Here is a 25,940-nt window from a genome sequence, read left to right on the forward strand (position 1 = left end):
CGTTGCACTGTAAATTAGTTTGTCTCCGTCAAACGAAGGAGAATTTAAGATGCAGAGAACGACGGGAAAGTCAAATTCAAAAACCCTGTTCAAGCCCCAAATAAGAAATCTCAAAGGACAAAGCAGAAGTGCTTCATGTTGCTCCAGAATAAATGATCAGTCCAAAATAAAAAAAAAGTGTCAGATTAATATTTGATGCATTGAAAGTGCAGTGGCATACAAAAGAGAGGCGATGGTGGATGTCCCTAGTCAGACTGAACACCAATCTTCCCAGGCTGCACATCTGTCAGTATTGACTGTCAACTTGAAACTTTCTTTTTTAGCCCATGTATGACAATTTATTCCTCATTCTCTCTGACTCTTTTAACTCAAGCAGAAAAACAAAAACCCACCCCAGCAAAACAAAAAACGAAAACCCACCACCAGCTCACATTTCAGTCGTCAGGAAATTCAGGGGAGGAACACCAACGCTTTTAGCAGCTCAAATATTTACTTTTGTTTGAAGTGTAGGCGAGACGGGAAGGATAAGATACAAAGAGGAACAGGGGTTGACAGAACAGGTGCGAGTTGAATGAACGCTAAAATGAGCTGTCGTGACGACTAAAAGGTGGAACTACATGCCCATTCACAAAAGGATTTCACTGCAAAGATGCTACAGACAGCTGTGTTTACTACAGATGGAGGCTGTTTAACCTTGACATATTTAAAGTTTGTTTGTTTATATAAAGAATTAAAGTGAGAAAATCTTGAGTCTAACCTACTTAAAAATACAGTTATGCTTCATTTATGGGCAGGTCAGAGTTAACAGGTGTGAGATCAATTTGTCGACACAAGATTAAACTACAAATACCGATGAAGTGTTTACAGAGACTGAAAATGAGCTGGTTCCAGCTTCTCAAATGTGAGTATTGCTGCCTAAGCACCAAAGCATGAGTCAATTACTCGGTGGGAAGAAAAATAATTGGCAACTCTTCGGTAATTTCGCAAGTAGAAGTTCTGATTTGGTCGGATTTGCTGCTTTTCTTCAGTTTTAAATATTAAAATGAGCAAAAAAGAAACTGAAATATTGTATATAAGTTTATTTATAAGTTTGGACTGTTTATCAGACAACAAGAGCCATGTCATGTATTTGGATAGTGACTGCCAAAGATAGGAAACTGAAGAGAAACTAGGCATGGGAAATGATTTTTGCGACCAATGCTACTATTGATTCTATCCTATTTATTGATTCCCGATCAGTTTTCTGGGTGGAAAAAAGTGCTCGAGTTGAGCTGCCTGTAGGCTGACAGCTCACTCTAAGAATAACACTGAACAGTCTGTGTGTTCTAAAATGGGTAAAAAGAGAGAATATTTGGACAGTATTCGTTTTCATTTAAGTTTTCCTAGTCCAAAAAAAAATCGACTAAGCCAAATGTTAAAATAACAGGATGTTCACCCTCAGTAATGACGTGCTGGGTTGGGAAGCAGAGTGTCAAACACATGGCGTTCTTGGAATTTAGGAATGATATTTCAGCTGGTGTTTCTACCCTGACATGAAATGATCATTTTAAAGACATTTTTACACACTGTTGTCATCTGCTGTGGTAAGGACTAAATCCAGGCGCTTCAGCGAAAACAGGCTGGCTGTGGCAATGCAGGCCGCAGGGGGGCTATTTTGCAGCGTAGACTGTGAGCCAGACACAGACGCAGAAGCTGGGTTCATGAAATAAACCAAGCAGGTTGAGGATAATAGTTTAGTCCATGAATGCACTTGGATAGTGACATTCCAGGCTGACTGTGGAGTGATTTGGCCACTGCAGCGTCACATCAAATTGCGTTTCTTAAAAAGTTTTTGCCACAGCGCTGGATTTGGAGTCAGGCATGAGAGTGAGCACCATCATCAAGAAAACTGGTTAATCAATAAGTTAAAAGTAAACAAATAAACACAACTCCCAGCAGCCCCTGCCCATCAACCCAACCACTACACACCGCCACACAACACCGCAGCAAATCCCTGCAACACTTGATTTCGTCTGAACGGGTTCTTGAAGGACAACGTGTTGGGAAGACAGGAGTAAAAGGAGTTAGAGGTGAATCTTTTGAGAGTAAAAGTGTTCAAAAGTCCAACCTGTTGAGCCGATGGCACCAGCTACAGTTGAAGTTGATCTGCGAGGAGATGCACGCACTACAGCTGGTGAACTGGAGACACGCTGGGGAGGAGAAAGGTTAAAACAGGTCGGTTATCAGACAGTTTATACAATCAATAGCATAATGGTAAAATGTCTATACTCAATGTAATGAGAAGGAATTATCCAGACACGGCGGAGCCTAAAAGCTGCTCTTACTGGGCAAAGGCATCATTTCCACGGCTGTAGAATTGGTGATCTTCGTCTTCGTCAGCTCCACGCGGTGGTACTCGTAGATTGTCCTCCGCCTCACATCTATATTTTGGATAAAGGGAGAGAGACGGATTGAGGGAGCGAGCAAACCATCACAAATTTTCCACCCGGAGATAAAAAAAACTGGAACAAGTGGTCCCTGAAGAAAGAGGAGAGCGAGCACGAGGCAGAATCAGGTCATAAGGGATGCTACCACAGCACTTTATTTCTCCCCTCTCTTTGTGCCCGAGTGTCAGTCCCATAACTTGGCAATGGACAGCAGCAATTTCCCCAGGGAGGTGATATCAATCAGACTCTGTTGAGAGACTGCCTTCCCAGTCATCTGTAACAGCAAGTCATCAACTCAGGTAAGATGCAGCGATTGATTAGATACATCATTGGTTCTCATTGCATTCTGGCCATTATAACTCATGGGGCAGTGTAAAATCTTGTGGCAGCCATGAAGCTTCACTACAATCAGTGGAAAAATGGAAAAAGGGGAATGTATTAAATCTTTTGTGGAAGTGATATATGTCCTTTTTGTGTGTGGTATCTTAAGAGATCTGGGAGCTCCTTGATGTGATTAATAAAGTGGTTAATCAGAGAGACTTCCTATGCAGGAATGAAACCGAAAAAAAATCACTGTGACGCACTGAAACGTGCATCGTGGCATCGGTCAATACATTACACTTCCTATGGCACTGGTATTTGTTTGAGCAATGAGCTACAAAATTGAAATTCAATAGAGTGAACAGAGACTACGGCTGTGTAACGTATAGGCCCGGCAGCGAGGCAGCGAGCCTCATTCATCATATAGTTTCGCAAAGTGTTGAAACGGTTTCAAAGTTAAAGCTATCGTTTGAATAAGCTTATTTCTTAGTAAGATATGAAAATCAATCCCACTCTGATGTGTCTGTTAAATATGAAGCTACGGCCAGGGAACGATTGGCTTGGCAGAAAAGACTGGAAAAAGCAAAAAAAGCTATACAAGCCTCATAAGATGAAGAGGTGAATAAGTTGGGTGTCAGCCAGTCACAGTACAGAACACTTCTGTGTGTTTTTAGTATCTTTAGTACTTTCTGCATTTTTTTTTTTTACACCAACCTCCATCTGTTTTGTGTGCAAAAACTTCGGACTATGGAAATTACTGATTTGACTTTTTTCTCTTATACTTCATGATACCCATTAAAAAAGCCACTGCTCTATAGTTTACACCAAGTGGCAACCTCTGTGGTTATGAAGTGAAGCTAATGCCAAAGTGCCAAAAACTGCAGTTCCTCAAATGTCCACTTGAGGCTGGCTACAGAATGAGTCAATCTCCATAAGTCCCCATGTTAAAATGTCCAACTTCACAGCAGAAATAAACATGTTTACAGCCTGGTACAAAAAACAGTTTTGGTCTCTATATATAATTTTCCCATTCATGACAACTGTACTGAGGGTGAATTTATATAGAATTCACTTGTTCGAATTATATTAAGGCTTAAATTTATGCAGAATTAACAGTGTAGCTGCTTTGACTGACAGGTAGGTGCCGTTACAGATGGCTTGTTTGAGCAACCAGAAATCAGGTAGGTGGATGATCCGCATTTTTGCTGATTTTTAGATTAGCCAGGAGGTGGAAGAGGCAGGACAGCCAGCATCACATATTATGAGCTTCAAAAAGGCGTTTCCTGCATAAGCTGTCCATTCTTTTGACTGCCAGTGGTTTACACCTGAGAACAGCTGTTAGTACTAGGCAGAGATCCCTGCCGCCCTGCGCTCGGTGGAGATCCCTGCTAAAGTGAGAAGAAGACGGGGATGCAGAGCTGGAAAAGGTGGTAAAAAACACAACACGTGCAGGTGTCTACCAGTTGAGCCACCAGGCTTTAGAGTATTTTCTTATCCACCTTGTATATTGTAAGCCACTATAACAAGTGGATTTTCCTGGTGTGAGATCAATAAAGTCTTTCCTATTTTATCTTCCTGTCCAACACCAAACTGCAGACAGGCACAGTTAGAGACTGGCTGGTGAACATAGTGAAACTTTATAAGCTGCTAGAAAAACAGATATTTCCCTCAGGAGTTGGTAGAGACCAAAAACTAAGGTTAAAAGCTCTAAAAGACAGTAAATATTGGACATACATTTATCAAGTGACAAGAAACACAACTCCTAATGAGTGATATTGTTGCTCTGTAACTGCTGGGTGTGTAAATAAGCAACTGTTTGCTAACAAGTCGAAGTTAAACGGTGATTATATGTCAGTGCTGTGTTCATAGATTATTTCAGCTGCACTCCAGCGCCCAATAAAAATCAGTAATTACAGGTTTGAGGGCAAGAGTATTTCCTAAAACTATCCAAAGTTTTCTTTCTTGCTTGGTTGATTGATTTTTGGTCTAGGATTTGTTGACTGTTGGTGGTTACAGTGTTGTTCTTCTCATGTGAGAGGATGTCGTTTCCCTACAGACCTGCTTGGTTTGATTATACACGAGACAACTGATCAAAGCAGCCAATGTGAGCCAGCTCGGTCTAACCTGAGAGTAAGACTGTCCTTCCTTTCCCCTCCTCTCCTCCCCTGGTGCCCGACTTCCTTTTGCTCCAAGCAAAGGGATTATCAGGTGCCTAATGACACAGTGGAGGAGGCCAGAGGAAGGTCAGGGCCCCCAGCCTGAGGCTGCTGATGTGTGGGCAGCCTGGTTGGCCTCTGGTTTGTAGGTGGGAAGGAAGCCGCAAATTACATCAATTATAGGTTTGTCTCAGCCACAACATAAACAACGCCTAATGAGGATTTAGCTACCTTCCACTGATCGTATCTGTAAACGTGTGACATCCAGAGAAGGTGATACATCTGTGTTTACATAATTGCTTCAATCAAATCACAATAGCAGGCAGCCTTACTGCCTATTCGTCCATTTGGAAGAACTGCATGGAAATCAATAGAAATGTGATGTCGGGACATTGAGTTAAAGATCGATGGTGTAATGGCTGTCCGCTCATCAGACAGCACTCTGGCTGTTTGTGCGGTTATAAAAAAATCTTTAACCTCATGATCACACTCTTGGCTCTTTTGTGGCACCAATTTATTAAATTACGATGTTTCGGACATTCAGCTTCTCCTTGGCATGACTCAGTGAGTCAGTCATTTGTAAACCGCTTCGAACTGAAAGCAACAAGCTAAGAACGACCCTTTCATAACAAATCATCACGGGAAACACAACCGAACTTTACTCTTTGGCAAAGAGTGGGCATTACTAGAGTCTGCAATCTTTTTGAGATTGGGACATTTAGAACATTTGAATCATGTCCATCTGCTCTAACACTGAAACTCCAACAACCCCCAGCCAGCGTTACATTTGCCAAAAACAACTGCAGGTCTTACACAAAACAAATTTTAGCCTCGTAATGTTAAGCCTGAGTATAAAGTATGCAAGCGTAGCAGTTAACTCATTAATTTCATTGTCTTTTATCTGCAATATATATAAAGAGTTACAATATAATATCTATATATTGCCTTATATTTATAGTAAGTATAAAAACTCATGTAGGTACGAGGCTGCACTGCTTGTGGGAATGCAACAAAATTCATGCAAACATCAGTACAGCAACAGGTCAACAGGTTAATCCACTTTTGTTTCCCTGACTCAACAACTCGAGGGAAGTGGTTCAATCACTTTTAATGCTAGCAAGGAAAGCCACGAAGCGGGTGGAGGGAAAGAAAATCTCCGATCTTTGATGTTCTGACTCTGGAAAAATTGGTGATGGAAGTGGAACGGTGGACTCATCTTTTTCTGCAGAAATGGGAAAAAAAACCATCATCAGATTGTCTGGGAGTTAATCTGGACAACAACTGTGGGTAAACGACTGAATTAGGGACAGTGGCACGTTTCGGATCCATGTACATGTGTATCACTGTGGTATAAATGTTTCTCCTCTATTATGTAATTTCTGTGTCTTTTGTATTCATGCAGAAAACTTTAATAATTGAAATGACATCAAATTAAAAATGTTTCTCTTTAAGCAGAGATCGGCTGTGAAAAGCCCAAAAATTAAAACATCGGACGACGGCTGTGTGTAATTAATAGCTCCTAGTCTTGGCATCTTCGCTCCAGAAATCCAAAGATATAAAGGTGGTTTTACGAATAACTCCCTGATAATGCATAATCTAGCAAGTATATTAAAGCCTGGGTCTTCACATGTGCTTGTACCCAACCTGTTAATTGCACACAGAGGCCACAGGACACCCACAAATCTTCTCTCTCATCTCTTTCTTTTACTGCATGGTCTGCTGGCCTGGTCTGCCTGGAGGCAGCTCTAAAATGTTTTACTTGAGCTTTTAATCCAGGCCAAAGCTACAGACGGTTAAAATGTCCCCTCTAGTTGCGGTGGTTGCGATGCAGTAATTGGCTACAGAGGTAATTAGCTGAGGCTGAAATACTTCTTCATGGTACAGCCTGCAGTGGTCATGGCTCTCCTCTCTGTTTTTTGTCTGGTAAGCCTCAATGTTCAAGACATGGAAACTTAACACACAGACTGTCAGAAGCTGTTCATTAATCTAGCATGAGAGCTCTGATACACGATGAAAAACAAGCAATGAGACCTGAAGCTGATTAAGACAGATCCAAAGAACAACCTTCATCTTTTCAGATAAATAAGGTTTTTCTACAAGAACTGTCTCCTCAGCAGCATTTTTACACCAACACATATTTCCACTGTGCATGAGCAGCGCAAGAACAAATGGGAACTTGATGTAACACATTAACCGCAACCATCCTGAATGCCTCTGGAGGGATGAGATACTACGCCTCGCTGCAACTGCTGATTCTTACTTTTTTAAAGGTTACATCCATCGATGAACTTTCTCCTATCTTCTCAATTCCATATTATTTTCATCAACATATAGGCTATTACAATAAGATGATGTTAGGTGTTGCATCCTTTTCTATCTCTTGCCGTACAGCTCATGAGGCACGTCAAGCCCTTTTGGACTGACAGCTGCAGGATGCAAATGCTGCCCTTTTCCTTCAGACGTGGACATGAACATGAGTACTTTGCAAATATCACCTGCCCGTCGCACAGCAAGAAAACAAAGCCTTGTTTGTTTCAGCTGCTGCAAGAGTTTCACTTTGTTTCCATGCCCTGAAGGCAGTCTCAGCAATTGTCCAATTATAACTTAGAAATGTGAAGATATGGATTTAGCCACATGTTGAAGCAATGTGCATGAGTAGTAACTCTGCATTTAAAGAGTTTGGAGGTTTCTTTGATTCAGGCTTCCCGAAACCAGAAGCCTGAGGGCAGAAATGTAAGGAATGGATTCAACTGTGTGTTCGTCTGCTCGAACATTGAAACGCCACCAACCCAAGACAAAGTTACATTTTCCAAACACAGCGGTACGTCTTGCAACCAAACAGCTTTTTGCCTTGTTATGTTAAAAGTGTAAGAAAGTAAGCTAAGGAGGCAAATCTGCTCTTACAATTTGTCTCTATATTTCGTTGTCTTTGATATGAATCATCCACTGACAAGTCTTTCAAGCCATCAAGTGCATATTTAAGACTCCATTTACAGGATTCTTGTTTTTCCAACCAGCTCTTGGAACCAACTTTGGCCAGCTAGTAAGCAAGCGGCAACCTCTGTGGCTGTGAAGTGACGCCAGTATAGAAGTGCCAAAAACTGCAGTTCCTTAAACGTCCACTTGAGGTTGGTTACAGAACGAGTCATTCTCCATAAGTCCCCATGTTAATATGCCATTAAATGTATGTTTAAAACCATTTTGGTGGAGTTTCAAAGCAAGTCTGCTCTACGTGGAGTGTTTTTAACCAATTAATTAGCTACCATTATCTTATAAAACCCTGAGTGTGCTATTCAACATTTCAATCACCAAAATCAGCGACTAGAGCGGCTAAAAACAACGAGCTGCTCTTGATCACGTCTGTGTGACAGACCCATTGAAAAATGACTAAGAATCTCCAGTGGTAAACCTGCCACTGTTGTCAAGGGTCGTAGCAACAGTAACTAAGCGGGCGTGGCTTAGCAGAGGGTTATTACGATGAGTGCATTTTTTCTTTGGGGGTTTATTCCCTTTAAACTGCGTCTCAGAGATCTGAGTTCAGCCTCGTCTGTTTTGCTTTAGCTCCGACTGTCACCACCTCTTCTCCATCGCTGCTGTGGGTATTCGCTTTTGAGGTCCTACAGTTTAGGGCCATTAAATTTAAAGCAAATGCAAGCAAAGAGGAGGTACTTCAAACCTTTTCATCCACAGTCTTTTTTTTTTTTTTTCCTCATGGGATCTGATTCAAAGTCTCCCACAATAATGAGTAGTCAGATATGATTTATTCAGTGATTTAAACTCTGTTTTAGTTGCATGTGCACACATTTATTTCAAAGTTAATAACTTATAACTTAAAACTCAGTGCATAAGAAGGGCTTCATTTGGGATCTTTATGTTGAGTTGGTTGGGGAGGTGATTACAGCTAGAGTAAAGAGAACACTGTAAAAAAATGTTGGTAGATTTTACAGTGAAAAACTGCCAAACCATGACAGTAAAAGACTGTAAAATATGCCTTGAAATATGAATCAAAGCCTTTATTTATACAACATTTTAAGTGAACTTGTAGAGAATAAAGTATTTTAAATGAGGCTTTTAAATGTACAGTAAAACACTGTAATAATTAATGGTAAAACCTTTATTTTATATGGCATTCATGGTATTTTCATGACAATTAAATGGCAAAAGTAAACTTTATAGTTGTAGTGTTATAGTGTACTCTCCTTGGAGTGGCTTTGTTTGTCTTATCTGAAGGCTTTTTCCTACAAACTCTCTTTCTAGAAGTCTGTATTTGGCACTGAGTGATTTTTGTATTGAACCTGTTAGCACAGTCCTAGTAGACTTCATACACCGAGCCGTCTTTGATGCCTCTGACACAGACAGCATGATGAAACCAGTGTGTGCAGCTTCTTGGTTTTGGAGTGATGAAATCTTGAATGGAAGCAGATTGAGACTGAGGTGTTGTGTTGAACATGAACAATGTCTCTGAGGAGTGTGCACTCTTTTCTTCATGTCAGACCGGCTCTGATAAATTATCACTGCCCTTCTGCTTCTTCTTTTAATACAACTGATTCTTTGGGTGAGATTACACACCCAAACTTGATTATTTCAGATGCTAACAACGAGTAAAACATGTCCTGCTTTTATTTAAATATACGGACCGTATAAAACATGGACTTTGTATCTAGACTTGCCGTGTTTAGCTACTATTTTTTTGTCTCGGCCCAGAAAAAGTTGCCATTTTAGATTTATTCAGAATTCATTTCTGTGTACAAGTGAGCAGATTTAAACAAAGAGGTGTGCTTAAGACTCACTGGGTATCTGTTGGATCTTGTGGACCACGACAAAAGCATCAGACAGGCCCACTTTCACTGGGTGATTGACAGAGCTGATCTGTGACACCTCAATGGGGATCTGAAACAGAAGAGAGGAAAATCAATTACCAGAAGCACGACGATCTGTCTGCGCCAACAACACAACCAATTTAACCAGTGTGTCCCATAGGAATCTGCTGGTTTAATAAGAATATGGCTATGTTTGGTGCATAGAATAAATATTTCAGACACAGGCGGGATTAAACAGAGCAACAACTGTGTGATGAGAAAACAAGAAAGGAGTCTGTGACTCAGGGATAAATTATTTAAAAGGTAAATGAGATGGAGGTCAGACTGCTCCATAATAGCGGCGTGATGAAAAAGCGATTAGTAAAAAACTCCAGCAGCTTTTAGATCAGCTGTTATGATATGTGAAAATAAGAAAGAGGCCTCAGTCATCACAGTTATAATAGATCATTAGTTTGTTATTGTAATTTCACACACTTAGAGTAATCTCTGTTAATATTCTTTATTATGTCTCCTTTTCTGTGTTCAGTTATCTTATTTATCCATTCATTTTTCAACAAACACAACAGTTTAAACATAATTTAATATTATACTACAACCACATCAAGCCTGTGCAAACAGTATGAAGACATTAAACTATATTTTCTAAAGGAGTGGACATCATTAGATGCATTGTTTTCTCAGTCATGTTGGCGTCACTCTTCTGTGTAATTACCAGAGTGAAAACACATGAACATCCCTCGGCTGAAGAGACGGCGGCTGCAGTAAATTGCTTGAAATGCTGAAAATGCAACTGTTTGTTTGAAGTGTGTCCAGTTTTCTTTTGATTTGTACACGATGATTTAAGGAAGTCAACTTTCCATGAAATCTCTCAACCGAACCTTGAAATATTCTAGTGAGTTCTAGTAATTTAATTAGAATTTACTCCAGTATTATAGTAAATGTAAATCAAATCAAATCAATTTTATTTGTATAGCCCAAAGTCACAAAGTACATTTGCCTCAGAGGGCTTTACAATCTGCACATGGAGTGACACCCTCTGTCCTTAGACCGTCGGTTCGAGTGAGGAAAAACTTGCCCACAAAAAACATTTAACAGGGAAAAAATGTGGAAGAAACCTCAGGAAGAGCCACAGAGGAGGGATCCCTCTCCCAGGACGGACAGACGTGCAATGGATGTCACGTGTACAGGACAAATCATCACAAACATACTGTACAATTAAATGTACTGTACTGTAAATGTAAGTGCTTTATGAATTTCACTGCAGACTAAGAAGTTCTGAAGATCTGATTGTGAACATTGCTCAAGGCCGTTTTGATGTTTCTGTACATAAAATCTGGATCCAGCCCTCTGGATCTGGATTTCATTAATTTGTGGTGTCTTGTAAGCCCATGCAGGCTGGCTAAAGTTTTATCAAGACAATAAAAACATAATTTATTCATCCACATGAATAAATGGTGTCAGAAAGAGTCTTAAGGCGTAGGACAAGATCTCCTGGGAGATCCCAAGGCGTTCCCAGTCTAGATGGGCAGCATAGTCCCTCCAGCAGGTTCTAGGTCTGCCCAGGGTCTCCTCCCAGTTGGATGTGCTTGAACACCTCCAAAGGAAGGCACCCAGGGGGCATCCTAATCAATTTGACTGGCTCCTTTAGGCGCTATAGAGGAGCAGCTCTACTACGAGCTCCCTCCGGATGTCCATGTTCCTAACCCTATCTCTAAAGCTGAGCCCGGCCACCCGGCGGAGGAAGCTCATTTCAGCTGCTTGTTCGCGATTTCATTCTTTAGGTAACTATCCAAAGCTCAGATGGTTAGATGCGGGTATAATGTCCACAGTACTGCTGATGCTGCACCATCCACTAGCTCATCCCATGCTCCATTTTCCAATCACATTCCCGAGATACTATCAACATTATCATAGATATTGGCAAAAATATAGGACATATATAGAAAAAGTCCTGACCTCTTTATATGCAAAAACAATCCTGCCAGTGTTGTGCAGTGTTGCCTGGAAGGTGAAGCTTCCCAGGTTGTAGTTGTCCTGCAGGTGAACATGGTCCCATTGCACCACCAGAGCAGTACCTAAAGGAGAAAGAACCACAATTAAAACTCATTACCACATGCAGGACGACAGAGAACCATATGGATTCAAAGAAAAATACAGACACAGAGAGCTCACACTGGCTTGTTTTTCATTGGATTTGAAATACAATCTCTACTGACTTAGATCTAGTGTGAAATGAACCGCTGACCGGGCAAATGTGTGTGAGTATGAAGAAATCAATGTAACAATCATGTTTGGAAGACGAAATGTTTTTGAGGGATTATTTCCTGGCAGAGACTTCATTTGCCCCTCTGGGTGTGAGGTGATTGACATTGAAGTAGTGTGAGCAGTGATATGAAAACACTCCACTGGAGCAGGATGAAACAGCAATAAACTGAATCTTTTGACAAAACCAAATCAAGGCGTGGTGGTTACTGTGATGGATTATGTAGCTCAGGCAATTTTCGCAACAGTGAAAGTTTTTCACGCTGTGGAAGAGTGAATGACTTTGCTGTAAATGGCTTCTTCTTTTTTATGGAATAGGAAAAAGGCTGAGAGAAGTCACCGACGGGGATAAAGAGAAGCAGAAAGCCAACAGTGACACGTAAAGAGTGAGTTCACCCAAGTAACAAAGCGTATACTTTTGGTTTTATTTCCTCAGGCGTTGAGATATCTATCTCTGAAATTAAAACTGCCGCCTCTATATAATAAACGTGAACAGACTTTCATTTTATGGTGCGAACAGCTGAGAAAAAAATACCTAGTTTCACTTTTTCCATACTGTAAAAAAAGCTACATTTATGGAAAATACCTACATTTTTATGGTGGTTTTCTGTTTTTTAATAGTGTATATAAAAATCTTATAAATTACAGACATTATCTGTAAATGAACAGCAGAAGGGAAACAGCAGGTACATATTTAGTTTTTATTTTGAGTTCTATCTCTGAAGTTAAAACTGTCACCTCTATATAAAAATCCCACAAAGAAATAGCTGGTTTCACAAAATAATCTAGTTATTCCTCACTGTTAAAAAAAAGGTACATTCATGTAAAAATAACAAAATTTACAGTAGTTTTCTGTTTTTAAAAGTGTATGTAAAACTCTAAAACCTTATGTAAATTAACAACCAAACTGTCATTTTAATTATGCAAATAATAAAAAAATGTAATTTCTCATTTTGTGTACAGAAAAATTACTATATTACAGTATCTTTCTATTTTCTTAAATAATTAAATGTGTGTGAATGGGTGTTTGTGTGTTCGATGTGTTTCTCTGTTATTTGATCTTTACTTTGCTGAAAATGTTTTATTGTAATAGTTTTGTAAATAGCAATATTTCTCTGCAAAACCTTGACTGAACGTCTTCAGTACATTTGTAGTTTCTGACTCATGATATTTTACTTTATCTGGCAGCAACTCCTGACAGTCATTTGACAGTTTCTTTTTTACAGTGCTGTCAACAGTTTTCACTAGAGCCACTGCACTTTCTGCCAAAGAAATGAATAGCGTGAAAACCGTTAATAACAAAATGTGGAAATTATCCAGCAGAAGAAACGCTGCTGCTGCTGTTTAATAGGTTTTCAGTGTTTTGAGCTGCACAAGTTAAATTACCTTTTACCACCATTGTACTGGGAAAAGTTTCAGAGGTGAATATCCGGCCACATAAAACTGAGACGACAGCATCTAGAGCTGAGATGATGCATTAAAATTAATCAGCAGCTTTTACAACAATTGATTAATCACTGAAATATTTCTCCAGCTTCTAAACTGTGAGGGCTTTGCAGCTCCTCTTCCATCTTAGAAAACAGTTAACTGAATAGTTTGGGGTTTTATGTTTGAACAGTTGGATGTTTAACTCTTCTATGACCTTATATACTGTAGACCAACAGTTCACTGATTAATGTCAGTGCTACATGTTCAAACAATATGTTATTATGTAAAATAGATAGACTGACCACTTGGACGTGGATGCTCAGTGTCTCAGACACAAAAAGGAGTGCCGGACCGATCCTGGTTCAGTTTTTCATGCATAAACATTGCCAAGCATCTTAAAGCCTTAGAGAGTACAGTGTATGAATAAATAAATAAATAAATAAGTGAGTAACTGTACACACATACTATAACTTTGAATCACACTAGACCACAAGGAGTCCTCATTAGGCGTTGCCTTAATTTGAGTATGTATTAAATTAGCAGCAGACTCATGAGGCTCTACCCTCCAGACAGTTACTTTTAACACTGTTGTGATTTACTGTGGACTTTAGGGAACCTATTGACGTGAAAGTCATCTCTTCCTCTGAGCTAGTCATTTGGCCGCGTACCAGCCAGGGCAATAAAGGTTTGTTAACACAACTAATCAATTTTTACGTCACATCGCCCGGGCTCTTCCCTTCAAAGCAAAGATGAGATTTAGCTCTTCTGCTGACAGCACAGGCGTCTGCTCGTACAAGAAACCCCGTTATAAATTACATGTGGTGTGAATAGACGGCCTCTGGCAGTATGGATGTTGCAGAATGTATTAAAGAAGGAGCTTAAGGTCTGATCTTTCATTGACATTTAATATCATGCGAGTAATATTATCATAGCTTGACAACTGTAGAGTTAAAAGCAGCTTGGCTTTGAGAGTTTGGATGGGAAGTAAGGAAAAAGAGGGTGTATTAAAGAGTTGCTGTGTAATGCATTAGAGAGGACAGAGTGCAGGAGAAGGCAGTGAATATCGGAGAGCGGACCGGAGCACTAAATTGCTGCCTTATGGCACAGTATGCTTACTCAGTCAGCACAAGCTAAGCCCAATATAAGTCTGCTTAAAATGCATTGAGTTCAGGAGGGGAGCCTGCCATGCTATCTGGGGCTTCCTGGCTAAAAATACAGAGTGGGTGAGGAGGCGTGGAGGGAGTACACACTGGCCTTGTTTCTAATTCCACTTACAAGCTTAACATGCTGTATGAACTCAAAACAAACAAATGAAAGCTAGCCCGGTTACTGAAGCCAACCTCGGCATGGTGAAGTCATATTTGTCAAGAGTTTTCAGTGCGGTTTAGACAGCATGTGTTCTCTGAATGATGTATTTTATTATGTTTAATCCATTTCACATTTAAAGTTTCAACATTTTATTCACTTTTTCAATTGAATTTATTATTATTTTAATGTAGAAACTAATTTCTGGCGCCTCTTTTTCACAGCAGACATTTTGACTGACTCACAGTAATAAAAGCACACGTGTTAGTAATAACATTAGCAATGGCTTTGTTCAACTCAAGACAGATCCAGAAAGCCATGACATTGTGATTTGCAACCATTTACACATGAATAAACAGATGTTAAATCATGTTGATGCTACACTGATGTGTAATCAGGTGAATGGTGTCATTCGTAGGTCTCTTCTTGTACGATGTATCTTTGTGCTCCGGGTACAATCACAAGTTAACAATTTTGGTGAAAATGGATCATATTTTATGGAGAAAATGCTTTCTGCTCTGCTCCGCCTCAGCTCTCTGAAGGATGCACAGTAAACTGCTGCCAACTGTAGCCCCTGTCAGTTGATGTTAGCTCAGTTTGTAAGCTTGGCCGTGGCAAACTGTGAGCTCAGAGCGTTAGTGTTTGTACCACAGGGGTTTTGGACCACTGGGAAGAGGAGATTTTCAGGGAATGCTGACAGACAGTCGGCATGGTGTCATGCCAGAACCGGACCTGGCCAAGCGAGTGATATAACCGGGCCCAGCAGACGGAGATGAAGAGGACATTGATGGAGAAAGCTAAGAAGAGAAATGGAGGGAATGACCAAACAAGAAGCCGTCGGACAAGAGTAAATCTGGGACTGACTTCTAGTCATTGGCGAGACATCTGTAAAATGAAATGCTGAAGGACGGATGCCGAGCTGGGCATCAATTTAGTAGCTGCACTGTTTAGGGATTGGATAAATGCTACAATAGCTTCGTCTGTCTTTAATAACACATAACACATTTCTGTGTAATTTATTCATCTTCATCTCAGGGGACAAACCATGTGAGTGGTTACCTTCCAGAAACTAGGTAGTCACATTTGGGAACAGTAAAGACATCCACCTTGGAGAGACAGATGCATTCACACCTTTTCAAACCATCTTTAATGCTCACTTGGAAAGTTCCCAAGACGCAAGAGTGAAAATTTGATATTTGATTCCTCTGGGCCTGATGGTCAAGACACCATGTGGGCTCAAAACATTACACGTCTTAATATAATACAGAAGAAATTAACACTGGATCAGCTGACAGTGTTGCAGCTTCTTTAGGAGATAACACTTTAAAATTAATCCATGAGTAATGAACTCATAAATGCCTGTCTGGTTCTAAACATGGAAGTTGCATCAGAAGTCTAAAGTTGTGCTAAAAAGTGTCAGACGGGCTGTGAGAGGTATTTTTACCACTGTGATGCTGTCGCCATGGACCCGCTGGCAACAGCAGTCGAATCTGTCAAGTGCAGAAACACTTCACTCCTCTATAATTGTCCTCTATCAACGTTCAGGATAGTTTTACAGCACTTGAAACACCAATCACATGTGTTCTTTATTTAGCAGATTCAAAATTAACAAAAGCTTCACACAGCCTCTGTGAAGTTTCACACGACTCCCACAATCCTGTTGGAGAACAAACAGTTTGTTTGTCCGCTGTGAACGCCTCATCACACTGCGTACAGTCTGGTGGAGAGAAGCTCTGACTCTCACGCAACACGACGGACCGTACAGTTCTTCAGGACACTGACTGATGGACAGTGTGTTGAGGAGCAGGCGGGCTGAGGATCGATCAGCTGCCAGTTACGTTAAAGTCTGATGAGCTCCACTGCAGAAGGTCACACAGTTGGTCAGTCACTGACAACAACTGACATGACGGATAACAACCATCACAAACGGCAAAGGATAGATACAGACAGTGAGGAAGGGCGTGGAGTGGACTTGAATGAGTTCATGAGTTTAAAGTGAGGAAGTGGAAGAAAAAAGAAGCCCAGCTCGGCGTCTGTCTTTCAGTTTTTTATTTCATGAAGCTCTCAACGACTAAAAGTCGGCCCCAGATTTACTCTCATCTTTCAGCTTCTTGCTCGCTTACTCTCTCCTTTTCTCTTCTTAGCTTTTTCTGTCAATGTCCTCTTTAGTCTTTTCACCTCTGTCATTATTTCCATATGTGCTGCTGAGCCCAGTTACATTGCCTGCTTGCCCAGCTCCGGTTCTGGCACGACACAAGCTTCACTTCCTGCATTCCTCCACAACCTGGGCCTTAAAACTCTGCAAACTCCTCTTTCTGGTCCAAAACAACTGAGGTACAAACACTAACACTGCCCCAGTGCTTTGAGCTCACTTTACTGTCCATCAGAAAACAGAAATGAATAACCATGTTTTGTAAATGATCATCCTTGTCAAATATATACTGTATATGCTCTGTAAAATCAAGTGAGAAATTGTTAGAAGATAAAATAAACAAAAAGAAATTTTGTTTGTTTTCAACTGTTTCCAGCACATTAAACATTTTCATCACATCAATGCGATGAGATTAATAACTGGATATCAAACACAGTGTGTAATCTCAGGTGGTAGACACATTCATATCATGAAATGAACCTTGAGTTAATAATTCAACTCCATTAGACACTGCCAAATTTTACCATTATAATATTTATTACTTTTTTGTCAGTCTGTTTTAATATATCACGTTCTTAATGGGACTAATGTGTTGTTTGTAACGTGAGCGCTGTCTGCAGCTTCATTGTTGTTGGCAAAAGTGTATTTTCTGCACTTTATATGTTAAAACGAGCTCCAAACTACCACAGCTTCTTCAACAATATTAGCCGTGTATAATGTAAATAAATAGAAATAAGATATTGGTAGTTACCGTTGTCAAAGTAGATGACAGTCGAGTTTCTGGAGACACTGGGGTCAAAGTTTGCCATTAAAGGAGCGATGTACTGTGTAGCCGTTAACATCCGGTGGACCACGTCACCCGTGTAGATGAAACCTGAGAAAGAAAAAGAGAAAAGACATAACTTTCAGTACTCTGACCTCTTTCTTAAATCAAAATCACCCTCTTAGATACTCTTATGCTGTTAAAATAATCAATGTGTGGTGTTTACTGTATTATTTATAGTGTTGTGTCTGCTTTGATAAAATGTTTTAAGGTGGATTCTAAGGGAAACATCAATCTTCTCTCCATCCACCCCTACCTTTCCTCCCTCTATAAAGCTGTTATCAGATGCGGCGTCTTTTAGGAAGACAACAAGTCTGCCCTCCAGTCCAAAGTTAAAAGCTTCTCATTACCCAACAACCATCACTTCATCTCTCTGTCTCTGGACTCGTGCTGCAGGCTGCTTGGGATAGCAACGGCGATTAATTAGCAACATTATCTTTTATCAAAAACAGACAAATCTCAGGGCCTTTGAGGGAAGGTATGCTGAGTGAGCAGTTATATATCATCGGGTTATGAGTCTGGTTTACTCCTTTCTGTCCTCCCGTGCGAGTTTATACTCCACATCATTAATCACAGGTGCTAACGAGGACAACTAAAAAGGATTATGCTAACTTTTCCAATTTATTCGTCCCTCCAACGAGGCACAAACAGATCTCTCTCCACAGAGAGGGACGTGCTCAGTCAACACAAACTAGAGCATTTAGCAGCCCGTAAACATGGTTATTAATGGAGCCCAGAAACGCCCACTGTTTATCACGAGGGAATGTTTGCATAACTAATAAAGCACTGGAGAGAACAGAACCAAACATTGTCTTGATTTCCCAAGTGACAACAAAGTTGAGCAAAGTCAGCGGCTATTTCAAGATTTCAAGGTGAAAGCTTCCATTTGTCCCGCTGGCTTTGCCTGACGTGCAAAAATATCAAACCTTAAGGTACAGTGTCTAGATTTGGCGGTATCTGGTACTAAAATTTCTGATTGCATTGAAGTCAACAGTCCGCTTAGGAAAAGCTATGGTGGGCATCACCTGACAAAATTGTATTTAGCTAGATATTCTGTAAAACTATAGGTCACACCGTAGGTCATTGTTACTTGTTCTGCATTGTGTTAATGTTTGTTGACTTTAGCAGGCTGAGATTAGTGATGTAAGACTAAACACCTCATCTATCCATCTAGTTTTTCTCTACAGTTGCAGTCAAAAACCGGATAAACAAACTGGCAATGGATAGACAGGAAGATGGACTCTTATTTTTTTTTAAGATTATTTTTTTGGCCTTTTATGCCTTTATTGATAGGAGAGCTGAAGATAGTAAGCAGGGGGCAGAGAGAGGGGAAATAAATCAGTCTATCAATCAATCAATAAATCAATGCGGGATTTAAACCTGCTGCAGCGAGGACTGAAGCCTCTACACACGGGGCGGCCGCTTAACCCACTACGCTACCGACCACCCCAGGAAGATGGACTCTTCTGATATTCAAACATTTAAGCACCATCTTCTAGTGCACCAACATGATTTAGAAATATAGACGGGTAAAATCTAAAAACTGAAACAGAATGTGCTGGACGTTTAGTGTGCTTAGCAGGAGGTAGATGAGACCAATGAACCTGTTAAGTGCATCTCTTTGGACTGGGGGAGGAAGCCGGAGTACCTGGAGAGAACCAAGGTTGTGTGTTGTACTGAATTAGGCTACACATCACTTGCTCTTATGTGATGTTGCTTAAATATAGAGGAGCTGCCGAGGCCTGCTCATAAAGAAAATGTGAATTCGGGGTGGAAAAGTCTCACTGAGTCCAAGCCTACAAAACCCCATATGTCTTCTCATATTGTAGGCGCACTGTAAAAACACATCTATCACTTTGGAAACCAGGAGCAGAGCATATCATGAGGGGAATCAATCTTTCCCTAAAGACCTCCCTGCTCTCTATATAGAGCACTGTCAGCACTCACAGTGAGAAGAGCAGGAGGGAGACGGCTTGGAGTAAAGATGTGACTTTATTTAGTTGTGTGAAGTCCTGACTGTAAAAAACCTGAAGTGAATTATGTAACATTTAGTCCTTTATGCTTCAGTAGTAGAAGGAGTAACCTTTGTTACAGTTTAAGTTTAATTCCAGATAATTAATCTTAACTCAAGAGCCACTCACAGCTCAGTCCAACAATTAAACAATACAAGGGCTTGTTCGAGGGTCACATTTAAGCAGCTATTAGCACACAGGGAACAAAACAAAACTAATAAATAGCATTTAGTAAATTTAAGTTAATTAGTGTTGCAAGTTGTGGATAGAAAGACATTTATTTTCAGTATCAGTTAATTGATTGGATACTTTTTGCTTACTATGTGTTTATAATTTGTCTTTTTTAAAATCAGACCAGCAGTCTAAAACCAAAACATGTAATTAACGATAAAACAGAGACAAGCAGCACATCCTCTCTCATTTTCTGCTTTTTTTGCCTGATAAATTACAAAATTATTAATCAACTATCACTGCTTTACTGCATTAACAAATCAATTACTTCATTAATTAGTGGGAGAGATACGGATATGAGAGTAGTATCGATCTTCTCGTCTGACTTTCCGCAAGAAAGTGAATACACATATTTCCCAAAAATATCAAATTAGTGCTTTTTTTATTGTGGTAAATTTAGTTTAGTTCCAAGTAGCACTAGCAGGTGTTGCTGCGTGTTATGCTATGTTTTCATTTTTATTATACATTTGTGCTTTCAGAACATGAACACAGCACAGCAGACACGAGCCTCCACCATGTTATCCATGTTATGTCATGGTACATGAAGGTAAAAATGAGAGAAAATGAAGAACAAGGGTTGTTTAGTCCACTAGCCTGAATTAAGGTAAACATAAAAATAAAGCCAAGGTGCTATACGCTCATACACTGCCTACATGTTTGATGCACATCATTTATCGGATTGTACAGAGACACAAATAACTCCTTCCAAATCTATACATACCATCTCACCTCATATTTACCCAACATTCAACTCAAGCTCTTGTCTCTTTCACTCTTTCTGTGGCTTTGTTTGTTTTGCGTCACTATTTCTCCTTTCACTTCAAACCTCAAGAAAAGCTTAGAGACAGACACCCAATGCACTGTGTCAAAGAGTTTTTACTTCTGGTGCTGCCTCTGCTCTCAACTGGCAATCTCCTGAAAACACAATACGACTCATTTGACAGTCTCGTGAAAATCGGACAGCCCCTCAGCACACTAAAGAGCCGAGAGCCGTGGGGTGCTGAATAGAGAGGCAATTTATTCATTATGGCCGTCACTTACAGCAAAGGGGGACTGGACAGAGGGGATAACTGGGGCACAACAGATATTCAGTGAAAGAGGAGGAAGAAAGTACACACTTGAAGTAGAGAAGAGGTTTTAAAGAGTGTGGGATGGAGAAGCATAATTCTTTCCAAGTTATGTTTATGTGTGCTGCTATCCAAAAGTGCTGGGCTGTGTATATCCAAGAAAAACAAAAGTGGGAATTAGCAGTCCCCACTAGACTAAAGCTTCACTTTATTGGACACTGTGTTTAGATAAGGTCTTTGTTCCCTAGTACTGAGCTGTGTTTAATTTACAGGATATTTTCTGTTTATCACAGCTGTTCTGAGTCAGGACTGAATCACATGCACACGCACACATTTTATTTTCTCTTTGGGAGGTTTTTATCTAAATTAATTTTCTGTTTTCTTCTTTTTTTTATTGTTGATTGATACAAAACAACACTGAGTCAGCCTATAAACATTACATTATGTGTCACCTAGGGAAAATCCTCTGGCACACAGAAATGTGTTTTGTATTTCACCGCTGTGACTGGACAAAAAAGTCAAACTTCATTAGGCCAGCAGAAGTTATCATCCACAATGCTGTCTCCTTTTTTGTACTGCATGCAAGTTGAAGAGAGGTGGTTGGTGGTGGTGGTTTCTCTGTGGTGCAGGGTCAGTGATAATTTAAAAAAAAAGAGCACCAGCCAGATGAGGTGGGGCACCAGCACCTCTACTCAACATCTCTACTAAAAGGACATCCTATGGAGCACTCATCAAGTTTTCTCCACTAGAAGGACACTCTATGGATATTTTTATCACTATAAAGGCACTCTACAGTACACCTTATCATAGTTTCTCCACCAAAAGGGCATTCTTCAGGGCGCCTTATCATGGTTTCTCCACTAGAAGGGCATTCTAGACATTACTTACATTGTCTGGGTTACATTTCTCTTATCCATATTTGCCGATGTGAAATTTGTTGTATGGAAACTTAATTTCTTGGAGATAATGTTGCTTGTTGTTGGTGCATATGCCTATGAGCTATGAACAGTCTAACCGAAGAGAGATCTATACTTCTCTGACTGTTTCATTTAAAGAGTGTTTAGAGGTCTGAAGACATGAAACCAACATTTCACTATATTAAAAAAAGAGTTTTCAGAAATAATAAACATAATTTGTACAGCAGAAATGTTTAATCTTATGATCCTGAATTATCCTGCAGCCCTTCAAAGGATTCTTGATCATGCGGCTAACAAACACTGTCCAATGGTTTTCATGTGCTCCTTTATTTGCCTAACATATTTTTTATTTGGCCCCGTACATGTAAATGCTTGTGAACACAAATTAGCTGTGTAACAATAAATAATAACTGATATGACATTTTCATCTGTTTCATGTAAATCTATGTTTGTATTCTGGTTGTAATGCGTGACAGCTGGGCCAGTAAACAGCATGTAACAGCTGGATATCCGTTGACACAGCTGGTGGTGCTCAGATCATATATCATCGCTGATATTTACAGTCTCTACACGTTGAGCTGCACGCTGACACTCTCTGACAACCAAAAATAACCTGTCAGTTCATTAACACACCTATCACTATATAACTATCCTGACTGTATAAATATTGTTCCTCTTTTTTGACATAATCCATTTATTTTCATTTCCATGCATACTTTAATGTCTCTTTTGGCATTGTTCGGACATCTTAAGGGGTTGTAGCCTATTGAAGTGACTTTGTAATGCTTGTGTGTTTTTTTAAACAGGAGAATATCAGTATTAAAGGGGTGTTTTGATCTGTCATTTTAGATGCAACATATATTTTTATCATCTTAATCGGTGGATTATTGTAAGGAATTATGATTAATCCATCTGTTGACAAAATAGCAGAACATAGTAAGATAGATAGGAGTGTTTCTACTTGTCTTTCTTGAAATTTGTGTAGTAATGTGTCTTATTTCATCTTGTTTTGAGGCATTTACACTTGAAAAGTTTGTATTTGAAACAGATTTTAGGACTCAACAGCAAACAAATTCACTTCTTACTATAGATACTTTTTGCAGTGTCTCAATTTACTGCATGCAAAAACTATAAAATGGGACCTCATATGTTTGACAAGGCAGCATGCCAACCCCCATCGTTAATGTGCGAACTGGCTGCTGTTCTGTTTACGAAGTGAAAGTAGTTTTCAATATGAAAAATGTAATTGTAACTTGGCTGCAGAGTTTGAGCACAGGTAGCAAAAAAAAGAAGTAATATATATATTTATTAAATATTTTTAAAAATAGTGGCTTGCTGACAGTAATGAAAGCTGTGAGAAAAGATGGTCCAGAGGGGAGAGAAGCAGGAGCTGACTGAAATGGAGGGATATGAGCAGGGCGTCTTGAGACAAAACCCCGGAGGGCTGCGAGAGGCAGATAGCCGCCTCCGTCTCTTCAGTTTCCTCTCGCCTCCTCGGTCTCATCCTTCCATCTCTGTCTGGAGGAATGCAAATTCTTGTTATCTCCTCTCTGCTAGCAGCGTCTGAGTCCATCCATCCCTCCACACCATCATCATCATCCAGCACATTTCTACAGCCAGAGAAGCCAACTCGACTCTTGCCAGCGACGGAGGATCAAGTGGAAAAACGAGGCAGCAATGATAATGATGATAAGAGACACAGTGGATTATTTTTTTTATTATTCCAGTGGCAGTGAAACGCAGCACATCTCTGGAATAGTTGGGAAAAATGCAGAGCTTTAGTCTTTGATGTGATAATAGCTGGTTGGGGTGTTGTGGTTTCACCGTCAAGACTCAAGTGGAAAATTGCTATGCACACTCTGGCAAACACGTCTGCTGTGTCACGTGTCCAACCCACACATACACATCTCCTGATACCCCCACCTCCTTATCCATGTGTATCAGGGTGTGCTAGGTCTCGCTTTGGCAAGGGGACTCCTGTTTCCAGTCCAAACCCATCAGTCTGGTTTCTCTTCCAGTTAAGTCTGGTGTGGAGGTTGGTGGTGCTGAGAGCTGGGAGTGGTTTGTTTTTTTATCCCCCAGCCTAGCAGACTATCCCATGGAGGTGAGAGCTGTAAATGGTCTTGTATCAGGCTGACTGCTTGGCTGGCAGAGTGTTGTTGGTGGTTTTGTACGGTGGTTTGTGCCAGATGAGCCTTTTTTTTCAGTCCTGGATCTTCTGATGTAATTTCTCAGAGAAAATAAATAACTCATTGTTTGCTTCTTTTTCTGTATTCAGGGGTGAGATGTCTTTATACACTTGCAGGTACAGCAAGTACCAGAAATGCACCCAGACTTTTTTCTCCATTTCATAAAAGCCTCTCTACTCCAGATTCATTTTTATAAATCTTACCACATTCCCTACTAAAGCCAGGAGCAATAAAAACTGTCTGTGTACAGTCTAATATGCCAAGCACATACACTATATCCAATAACAACAGTAATAACTACCATTGAAAGAACAGTGTTCACTTACCACCAGTTGCCACGGTGATTTCACGCAGGAAATGTCCATAAAAAGGGAAATCGAAGGACAGATTAACTCTCTGTGAGGGGAAAAACAGAGAGATGACCCCGGTCAGAAAGATAGAGGTAAGAAGAGGATCAGAGAAGACACTGCTCTCATCTTAAAAACAACAAGAGGATTTAGATCAGAAGAATAATGTGCCCTGTGTGCTGCATCAGCTCGACATTGTGGGGCAAAGAAGTCTGAAATAGAGATCTGCAGAAGTATGTAAATGTGGTAAATGTGACCCATTGTTCCATATATTAGTACATGAAGACAGAATAACGCACTTCTATAATCTAATAGCACTTCTAATGTCATAAATATCTATTTATATTGTACTGTATCTGTAGATGTCTATTATATGGAGGCACAGTTATGCACTGACTCAAAAAAGTCATTACAGGCAAAATTCTCACAGAGTTTTTACTTACCATCATTCATTTTAGTTTTAGCCATGCTGGCAGTGTGGTATTAAGGATGGTAATGTTGTTATAACGTTGGGTATCTTTATATATAATCATAATTTCTCTAATTTGCTCGTAAACCAAAGTACTGGACAAATTAGAGACATTCCCATCAGCCTCAGTTGTCAGAAATTGTATCAGCGTGTTGGCATTGTCATCGTAAACCAAGCGGTAACCTCTGTGGCTGTAAAGTCTAGCCAACACGAAGTGCCAAAAACTGCAGTTCCTCAAACGTCCACTTGAGGCTGGCTACAGAACGAGCCAACCTCCATAAGCTCCCATGTTAAAATGTTAAAACTTCACAACAGAAATAAACATGTTTACAGCCTGGTACAAAAAACAGTTTTGGTCTCTATAGCTTATTACACTAATAGGTAGCTCAAAGCATCATGCTTGCCTGGTTGCAGATTCTCAGTACACTTCTTTAGTAGTTCTTTCTAACAGCAGATGAGGCCAGCTGTGTCCGACCCTTTCTGTAACTTTCTGACAATTTGACATTCACACCTACTTCACACAGTGACTGGCCAGCTGTGCGGAGGTGAGAGGGGAGCCATGGTTTGAACCTGTCTCTCTATCTGTCTTATTTCATTCTTGGCACACCTATATCAGTTTTATTCATTTTTCATGTGAAGAACGACTCAGAGTAACTGAGTATGAAAGCATTCCAGGAGAGACTCTAAAAAATGTGCACTGCTATCCTCATTTTGAATCCGTCTTCCAGTGTGGTGGCTCGGAAAAACTATAAACACAAACTTTTCCGGTTGAGCATGACCCAACATTTAGTCCTGTAAAATCAATGCGAGTTTTCACGTTAAAAAAATGTGATAAGTCAATAATTATGTTATTTAGTCAGTCAAAACTTATGAGGTATGTTAGAAGTTTAAATCATTCTTTGATAGTCTTCATAATTCTGATTTACGTTGACTTTTATGTTTCATATTTCACAAGTTTTACTAATTCAACTTGTGTTTTTTTTAGTTTCCTGGCAGAAATAGCTTTTATACAAAT

The 25,940-nt window shown here is 40.0% G+C and overlaps 1 protein-coding gene across 1 annotated transcript in view; it reads right to left on the reverse strand.

The window, feature by feature from the left end:
• Positions 1–25,940, reverse strand: part of plxdc2b (plexin domain containing 2b) — a 96,441-nt gene that overhangs the window by 19,273 nt on the left and 51,228 nt on the right. Inside the window, exons 4-9 of the mRNA XM_010744131.3 lie at positions 24,436–24,505; positions 17,622–17,744; positions 11,680–11,798; positions 9,694–9,793; positions 2,325–2,420; positions 2,108–2,189 (exon numbers count right to left, since the gene is read on the reverse strand). Coding sequence (XP_010742433.1) covers positions 2,108–2,189; positions 2,325–2,420; positions 9,694–9,793; positions 11,680–11,798; positions 17,622–17,744; positions 24,436–24,505 — 590 coding nt within the window. The remainder of the gene's footprint in view (positions 1–2,107; positions 2,190–2,324; positions 2,421–9,693; positions 9,794–11,679; positions 11,799–17,621; positions 17,745–24,435; positions 24,506–25,940) is intronic.

This window comes from Larimichthys crocea, chromosome XXIII (genome assembly GCF_000972845.2).
Source record: "Larimichthys crocea isolate SSNF chromosome XXIII, L_crocea_2.0, whole genome shotgun sequence".
NCBI classification, from domain to species: domain Eukaryota; kingdom Metazoa; phylum Chordata; class Actinopteri; family Sciaenidae; genus Larimichthys; species Larimichthys crocea.